General features: G+C 33.7%; 1 protein-coding gene across 1 annotated transcript; it reads left to right on the top strand.

The window, feature by feature from the left end:
* Nucleotides 1–395: 395 nt before the first annotated feature.
* Nucleotides 396–1601, top strand: LOC133324425 (uncharacterized). Its single transcript, XM_061533267.1, has one exon. It carries the CDS (start codon nucleotides 396–398, stop codon nucleotides 1599–1601), a length of 1206 nt encoding a protein of 401 aa, XP_061389251.1.
* Nucleotides 1602–10274: the final 8673 nt, after the last annotated feature.

Here is a 10274-nt window from a genome sequence, read left to right as displayed (position 1 = left end):
ATGAAATTTCAAAACGTTTACAAATGCCTATGATACAACTTCGAGGCAACGCATCAATTTATTTATGGCCGAAATTTAACCGACAAATGTTGTCAGTAGTCTGGGTAAATGGTAATAAGCACAAGGATAAAAAATTGTTGGAGACTCTATGGAAAATTCTAAGAAAACTGCTAAAGACCAGACTGTTTTTGATATTTAAAGCTGAAGAGAATCGTGGATACCTAGAAGAGATAATAAAATATTGTATTAATCGCAAGGCTATAAATGTTGTGGCAATAAAGGATGATGTTGTGAAAATCCCTTTGATATTTAGTCCACAAATATTTCCATCGTTCGAACTAAAAATTCGGGAAATAAACAAATCAATGGGGTACTATAAAAATCATATGAAAAATATGCATAAAAGTCCATTGCGTTTAAACCTTAAACGGGATAGCACCAAGTCGTACATTTTAAACGAAGTGAACGGAACATATTCTCTAGGTGGCCACGTCGGGCACTTTTTTGATGAATTTGCCAAAATCCATAACGCTACGATAACATTTCCCTGTGGTTACTCCGATGCCTTGATATTTGATGACCTCTTGGATAATAATACCATTGATATGTCCCAACAGTTATCCTATAATATCGACATAAGTGATAGGGTCTTCAGTGACTCCTATGAATTCTTTGACTGGTGCATAATGGTACCCATAGAGAAGCGAATTCCGAACTATATGTATTATGCCAAACTTTTCAATTTTGACATTTTATGGCTTATTTTGACAACGGTTGTGCTCTTGACATCATCAATTGCCTTATCATTGTGGTTAGATGGCAATACGATGCGTATCTGGGAATCTCTTCTATACATCTACAATGGAGTATTGGGCCAACCATATCAAATGATCAATAATCCATCGCGTGTTCGCTGCGCACTCTATATGTTAACATGTCTTGGAGGTATTATTCTGAACACAACCTATAGTTCATACCTGCAAAGTTTTCATGCCAGCCCACCCAAGGAGAAGGCCATCAACACTCTAAACGATGTCTTGGCCAATCGAAGGAAAATCCTAATGTACAAGGATGAATATGAAATAATGGTCAAATATCTCGCCCAATCGAATAAAATATATGCAAAAGTTATAAAAACTGTACCAACCTTTTCGGAATTTTATAAATTGCGTGACAGCTACGACACACGTTACTTATATACCGTACCCTCAGTGCAGTGGCGTCAATACGATGAACAACAGAAATTCTTTGCCAAAAGGAAATTTCGTTTATCCGATATTTGTTTTATGAAAATGTCACCGCTAATGATAACAATGCAAGCCAATTCACCATTTGAAGAGCCCGTTAATGAAATGATTGGTCTTCTGCGTCAGGCTGGCCTTCTCAGGCACTGGCAATGGATGGCATTCTTAGAAGCTATACAAAGGAAACGCATAAGTTTGTTGGATCACAGTGAAAAGAATATTTTCGAGCCAATGAAATTTGAAGACACTATATGGTTTATGTGTTTGTATTTGATTCTTTGTGGTGTGTGTGTTCTAAGTTTCCTATTGGAAATTCTTTGGTCACGACGTCATGACAACCTTGTGGATGGCGGTTGATATAGAAAACAAAATACTGTAATGACATTAAATAAAGACAAGCATACTACAAAAACTATTTTTTTTTATCATGTGTTTATTTTTTAACAGTTGCTGTCGCTTAAAAGGTGTAAGCGTTGCAAGCCAAAAGATTCAAAAATCCTTGATCGAAATTTGTATACCCTCGCCATTGAGAAATCCAGCGAAGAAGGATTAGAGTCGGGCGGTTGCCGAAAATGTAATATGTTACACTACCGGACTTCTACATTTGCAAGGATTCATATTATAATCGATATTTTATTCAATAATATAGTTCATATATGAGAATTACATAAGTACCCATTATATAAATACCCATTTTGAGTTCATATATGAGAATTATATAAATACCCATTTTGAGTCTCATAACTATATTTGTTATAGCTATAACTACAGTACGCAGTGCATATTTAATTTGTTGTAATATGTATTTTAGTTCCGCCAACGAATATATTCAGTGACGAACAAAAGTGTACGAACGTTTGTACATTTTCTACTAATAACAATTGCAACTCTGGTTATCGTGAACGACAGCTAAAATGTTTATTTTGCAAGTGTCAATTTATAATTTACTACTACCTGACCCGGCAAACGTTGTTTTGCCTTAGTTATAGGTATATTTAATTTTTAAACAAATTGTTAATTAGTTTTCAGATTGTCGTTCTACATTTGTATATGTTTGCTATATATTCTATATATAGTTTTTGATAGTTAAGTGGGAAAAGTTTGACCCATGTTGAATCCGTATACCTAAAAAACCATATGTCTTAAAAAACAACAATTTATTTAAACATTAAAGCTCGATACAAAAATTGGGGAATTGTACATATTACGTAATATATTGGTTTTAGCGTAATCTCACAATTATTTTGTATATTGTGACCACATACGATTTATAAGTTCTTTGAATCGTCAAAATCGGTGCAGACGTTCTTGACGATGTAACTATCACAACGTTCGATTATTCCAATTTCCCGAAATTTGATGTTTTTCTCAACATTTTCTTCGTAAACCCCTTCCCAATGCAATTACACATCTTTAAAAATACATTTTAGGAACCATAAAGGAACATATAAGTTAGACACAAACAGCATGTAATGCGGAATTGCTTCCATGTATTTGTAATCGTATATAGCGAATTGCTAACATTATTGAACTATATTGAATATATTGATAGACGTTTTCGTTTTTACTAAAGCATAAAAACGTATGTCTATGTATTGGAAATTTTCTCAAAAATATTCCTGGTGTTGCTTTCTATTAAGGACATGATCATTAGACCTCGGATTTTGCATATTTGCATATTTTTATACCCTTCGCCACACTGTGGTACAGGGTATTATGTCTTTGTGCATATGTTTGTAACAGGCAAAAATAATCGAGATAGACCCATGGTTCCTTTTGAGAATATGCATAGAATCACTTTCTGAGTCGATTTACGCATGTCCGTCTGTCCGTCCGTCCGTCCGTCCGTCCGTCCGTCCGTCTGTCCATGTTAAATTGTAAACAAAGTACAGGTCGCATTTATGATCCGAATTGGATGAAATTTGGCATAGGTCACTTATTTGGCCCAAGGACGAACCCTATTGAAATTGGGAAAAATCGGTTCAGATTTAGATATAGCTCCCATATATATATTTAACCGATTTAATGTAAACAGTCCCTATATAACTTTCGATTTGCACGAAATTTAGTACAGCCTAATCATTTAGGTCTAGAATGATGTCTGCCAAGTTTCGTGAAAATCGGTCCAGATTTAGATATAGCTCCCATATATAGTTTCGTCCGATTTCATGTAAATGGTGCCCCAAAGTCCCTATATATCTTTTGATTTGCACGAAATTTGGCATAACGTACTGAATTAAGCCTAGAGTGATGTCTGCCAAGTTTCGTGAAAATCGGTCCAGATTTAGATATAGCTCCCATATATAGTTTCGTCCGATTTCATGTAAATGGTGCCCCAAAGTCTCTATATATCTTTCGATTTGCACGAAATTTGGCATAACGTACTGAATTGAGTCTAGAATGGTGTCTGCCCAGTTTCAAGAAAATCGGTCCAGATTTAGATATAGCTCCCATATATAGTTTCGTCCGATTTCATGTAAATGGTGCCCCAAAGTCCCTATATATCCTTCGATTTGCACGAAATTTGGCATAACGTACTTAATTGGGCCTAGAATGATGTCTGCCAAGTTTCATGAAAATCGGTCCCGATTTAGATATAGCTCACATATATAGTTTCGTCCGATTTAATGTAAATGGGGCCCCAAAGTCCCTATATATCTTTCGATTAGCACGAAATTTGGTACAGCCTAATCATTTAGGTCTAGAATGATGTCTGCCAAGCTCCGTGAAAATCGGTCAAGATTTAGATATAGCTAACATAGATAGTTTCGTCCGATTTCATGTAAATTGTGACCAAAATCCATATATATCTTTCGATTTGCACGAAATTTGGCATAACGTACTGAATTGAGCCTAGAGTTATGTCTGCCAAGTTTCGTGAAAATCAGTCCAGATTTAGATATAGCTCCCATATATAGTTTCGTCCGATTTCATGTAAATTGTGCACCAACATCCATATATATCTTTCGATTTGCCCGAAATTTTGCACAACGTACTGAATTGAGCCTAGAGTGATGTCTGCCAAGTTTCGATAAAATCGGTCCATATTTCTATATAGCTCCCACATATAGTTTCGTCCGATTTCATGTAAATGGTTCACCAAAGTCGCTATATATCTTTCGATTTGCACGAAATTTGGCATAACGTACTGAATTGAGCCTAGAGTGATGTCTGCCTTGTTTCGTGAAAATCGGTCCAGATTTAGATATAGCTCCATTTTATTATAGATTGATTTTATGTAATTGACGCACCAAGGAACCAATAGGAACAAAACGTTCTAAAGTTAGTATAACCTAACCTGTGACAAGTTTGTTTGAAATCGCTTAATATGTGGATATAGCTTACATATATTTTTTCGCCCGATATCAAGCAAATTGGGCATCATACTCCTCATGTTAGTCAGATTGACATCAAATTTTGCACAACGTACAAAATTGAGCATAGAATTACGTAGTTGCGTTTTCTAGAAGTACAGACATAGTCAACCGGATGACCTATTTATATTTGTTTGAAGTCGATTTACACACTTTATGGACAAATCTAGGTAGATTCACATTTAGATAAATATCACATATTTTATTTCATCCAATTTCATGTTAATAGTCCTGTTTAATGTACCCATAGTGGTGAAGGGTATCCTAGAGTCGGCCCCGTCCGACTTTACTACTTTCCTTACTGGTTTAATAATGAAGATATCGAAATTCTGATTGGACACAAATTTGTTTCAAAGGATTTAGAATTATTTGAAGGGTTCATATTTTTTAATTTTTTGCATATTTTGCATATGCACGAGATATGCAAAAAATATGCAAAATATGCAAAAAATATGCAAAATATGCTAGGTCGATATGCAATAAATATGCAAAATATATGCATAAATAATGCAAAATATGCAAAAATATGAAAAATATGCACGGTATGCTAGGTCGATATGCGATAAATATGCAAAATATATGCAAAAAATATGCACGGTATGCTAGGTCGATATGCAATAAATATCCAAAAATATGCAAAAATATGCAAAATATATGCAAAATATGCAAAATATGCAAAAAAATATGCACGGTATGCTAGGTCGATATGCGAGAAATATGCAAAAAATATGAAAAATATAGGCAAACATATGCAAAATATGTGCAAATATGAGCAACATATTTCACATATGCAATCATTTTAATCAACAAAAAAAAAATTCATGGTAGTTTTCGAATTTGTGTGCTTTCTTTATTTTTAACCTATAGAAATCTAATTGTGTATGTATGCGTTTCATGGTTCAACTGTTAGATTTTTGGGGCATTATGAAAAATTTGCTAAATATATGTATAAAACATGCAAACATATATAACCGTTATATGGCGATATACTAAAACGTGGACCGATATATCCCATTTCCAATACCAAACATCCTAGGAGTAATAATAATATATGTGCAAAATTTCAAAGTTCTATCTTTAATATTGCGACCTAGCATACCGTGCATATTTTTTGCATAATTTGCATTTTTTGCATTTTTTGCATATTTTGCATATTTTGCATATTTTTGCATATGTTTGCATATTCTGCATATATTTTGCATATGTTTGCATATTTTGCATATCTTTTGCATATTTTTTTCATATTTTGCATATGTTTGCATATTTTGCATATTTTTGCATATTTTGCATATCGACAATGCATATTTTGTACATTTTTTGCATATATTTATCGCATATCGACCTAGCATACCGTGCATATTTTTTTGCATATTTTGCATATTTTTTGCATATTGTTGACATGACCCCAAATATCGATCAATTAAAGCAATTAAACGCCTAAATACAAAATTTGAGTCCAATCGGATAAAGCATAAAAAATATGCAAAAATCCAAGGTCTAATGATCATGTTTCGGTCAGTGGCCTAGATATCACATGGGATTTGTGTTGTATTTATAAGTTCAAGCATCCTTATCCGATTTTAAGTACTTGCAAAGTAGTAATAAAATATCCATTTGATTGCCTTTAATTCGGCATTCCCCATAGGGTTAGAAACTTCTCTCATAATTGCCTGTATAATTTTTGGTATAGGCTCCACATAATGTAACCGCTTAATCTTTACTTTACCATGCCTTACTGTTTTTATTTGTATTGTATAACTTATATATACAATGCAAATTGCTTCACATAACATAACTTATATATTCAAAATAATAAATCATGATTTTATGGAAAAAGTGAGCAAATAATGATGCGATAAATCTTACTCCATCTTTTCGGTTTCTTACAAAATTTAACTCTAATGAAAATATAAATTTCGATTAGAAATATGCAAAAAATATGAAAAATATAGGCAAACATATGCAAAATATGTGCAAATATGAGCAACATATTTCACATATGCAATCATTTTAATCAACAAAAAAAAAATCATGGTAGTTTTCGAATTTGTGTGCTTTCTTTATTTTTAACCTATAGAAACCTATAGAAAAAGTGAGCAAATAATGATGCGATAAATCTTACTCCATCTTTTCGGTTTCTTACAAAATTTAACTCTAATGAAAATATAAATTTATTTTCATATACAATAGTTCTTTCAAGGCAATGACAACCCAATTAATTGTAGAAAATTAACATATTTTGAGAATTTCCCCTAATTGACAGTTACTTAAAGATATACGCTGCCCATTTCGCCCAAAATATGTCCAAAAAGATCTACGAAGAGATGAAACCATAAAGGTTCGATATAAAAAGTGTGGACATGCTAATATCTTTCAAAATACATTTTGCAACATTTTCGCGGATTTTTCTCAAAATGTTCTTTCATTAAAATCTTTCTACTCAATTACAGACTACTAACATTAACTTTAAGTCAAATCAGTCCAGCCGTTTCTTTAAAATAATTTTTGCAAGATTTTCGCGGATTTTTCTCAAAATTTTCTTTCATTAAAAACTTCCCACTGTAATTACCGACAACTGAAAACAATTATGAGTCAAATCGGTCCAGCCGTTCTCAATTGATGCGTTAGTACACATTTTTCTTGCTCCATTTTTATATATATAGACTAGCTGAACCCGTGGCGCTTCGCTGCCCCTACTAAAGTTATCAACATATGATAGTTTATGCAGTAAATTATTTATATGCAGTTGCAACGCAGATTGCTAAATTTACTGCAAAAATTCTAAAAAATAGTTTTACAGTTTTTTGCAGTTTCGTTAGTTTATTTACAAAAAAAGTAAATATTAGAAAATCGTTCAACGATCAATACAATCCCTTATTCCCACTACAACCTACCTTTATGCCTGTATTCTCAACTGTTTGCACATAATGTGGTTGGGATCCCTTTATCTGATTAATATCGCTAAGACATCCGCTGTAATAATATTTGCCAAGTTTAAATTTTGAATTTTTAATTGCAAAATTCTTATTCTTGCATTGCCAGAAAATTATAATTGTTCCATAATTTCGTTCCTTAGTTTTAATATAAGGACTTATCTTTTAAACCCTCGCGTAATTCAAAAGAAAAAAGTCAGTCGTTTGTCCTTCTTCATAAAAGGCGGCTAATTAGCGAAGTACCTAATTTGATCCAAACTCCACACACCTTTATACTTTATCGTCATTTCCTCTGCACATCCTCGAAAGAATAGTTTTAGTCATGTTCGTTTAATCAACAAAACTTTATTTTTCAAGTACCACATATTACAGATTATTATAACATTATCACATCCGCATTTCGCTTTTAGATATCTCTCATATATTGCTGATTCATACTGTTATCGTCATTTTCTAGAATAGTAGTAGAATTTTTGAAATTCAAAAAGACTCAAAATTGAAATGTTTTTTTTTCTAAACCTGACAAAATTTAAAAACTAAAATGTTAACATTTTTCATTTTACACAATTTGTATTCCAATATCTGTATGAGCACGACAATGGAGAGATGCAAACGGCAGACGTTAGCGGCATTACTGAAATGTGGTTATTGTCGCTACTGATAATGATACGTAGTTGGACAAAAAATTATGAGTCTCTTAATCTTGATTTGGACCATTTTTTTAATTCCAGATCATTTATGGCTGGATATCTAATTACCTGAGTATCATATACACATTTATAAGCGAATTAATTAAGATACATGCCTTCTTAAAGTTAGGATATATTCATAGAAATGTAGTATTAGTTCATAGCTAAGATAACAACGCATCAATTCCGAATTTTGGAAATATACCTTGCCTATCTTTCTTCCATTGGATGGCCTGACTTACTGCGAAAATGTCAGTAAAATCTATTACGCGATTTTTGTGTCTACAACCAAAATAGTTTCCATTTTCCATATTCAGTTTAATTAAATACAATTGGGAGTACACTTCCCCCATTGTACCACTCCTATTTTTACAGGGATGATGCGTATTTGTAACCAAGCTACTCAGACAAATTTTGAAGTGTGAATCTGTAGCCCTTCTTAAGATAGAAGCATAGAAAATGAATATTAGTGCAGGGGTATAATTACTTTTGATGCCATAACATGACATCCACGCGGAATTTTAGAAAATTATATAGCCTACGTTATTTCCCTCGAATGGCATGACGTGTGGTGAAAATCTCAGTAAAATCTGTTTAGCGGTTTTAGAGTGTAGAAGCGAAACATTGTTTATTTTTATATGTAGATTATTTAATTGCAACGGTTAGTGCATTTTCCACTGACCGCACCACGCTCATTTTTATATGGATGATGAGTATTTACACCTACGTTATTCAGACAAATTTTGAAGACGGTATCTATAACCGTTCTTAAGATAAACGCATAATACATGTTCAGAAAAATTGAGGTATGTTTACTTTTGATGCTATAACTCCGCATCCACGCGGAATTTTAGAAGTTTACATAGCCTATGTTACTTTCAGGGCATGCCCCGACATACTGTGTAAATGCCACTAAGATTTGTTCAGCGGTTTTGGCGTCTATCGGTAACATACAAACAAACAAACAAACAAACAATTTTTTTTCTATTTAATATACATACATACATATATGGGCAATATTGCCAATTTTTATACCCTACACAACTATGTTGTCAGGGTATTATAGCTTTGTGCAGCCCCAAAGTTTGTAACGCCGCGAAATATTGGTCCTAGACCCACCTTTAAGTATACCGATCGTCATATCTCGACTAGCTGAGTCGATCTAGACATGTGTGTCCGTCCGTCCGTCCGTCCGTCTGTCCATTATAATTTGTAAACACGATACAGGCCACAGTTATGGACCAATCTTCACGAAATTTTGCATGTAGGATGGGTTCTGGCCAATGAAGACCCCTATTGTTTTTGGGAAAGATCGGTTAATATTTAGGGGATGAAATGGACCAAATACTAAATTTTTGTCGGTTTTTCTGGTCGCTCCACAGGCCGCAATAATGGCCCGAACATTGTGAAATTTTGCATGGAGAAAGGGGTCGGGCCAAAGAATAAGCATGCCTGTTTTGATAAAGATCGGTCAATATTTAGCGGGTCAAATGGACCCTGACTTTTGTGTGAAAAATGACAAAATTTTTATTCTATAGCATATATATTTACCACTGAAGGACATAGACCCGGGAAGTTGGTATTATATCCAAGAGGAGTGGTTGACCTTTAAATTAAGACCAATTATATTATTGTATGTGCTCGGATGTGACGTTTAAACCTAAATATTCACAAGTATCTCCGTATTCGTATATTATTTAGTAACCCATTATCACTCTAGAGAGCGGAACTATATCGCTGATCGCTTTGAAATGTTCCATGAGGTTCCGGGTATGGTCAAGGACAACGCCTCTAAATTTCGGTGATGATCAGATAATAATTTTGGAATGAAGTGCACCGAAAACTTAATTTTTTGTTTTATTTTCGAGTCGATCTATAGACCACAAATGAAAGCCGAACATCAAAACGCAACCCACGGTGAAGGAAATCTTGACAATAGCTGTACTGAATACTCGTTATATGTCAGTGTGAGGAAGAGGTGCAGTTTACCTCTATCGGGCAAGAGGGTGCAAATATCACGAAATATTGTCCAGG

Source organism: Musca vetustissima, unplaced genomic scaffold (assembly GCF_032173495.1).
Source record: "Musca vetustissima isolate MV318-11 ecotype Yass unplaced genomic scaffold, APGP_CSIRO_Mvet_v1 utg80661, whole genome shotgun sequence".
NCBI lineage: Eukaryota > Metazoa > Arthropoda > Insecta > Diptera > Muscidae > Musca > Musca vetustissima.
This window is presented reverse-complemented; position numbering and strand designations above follow the sequence as displayed.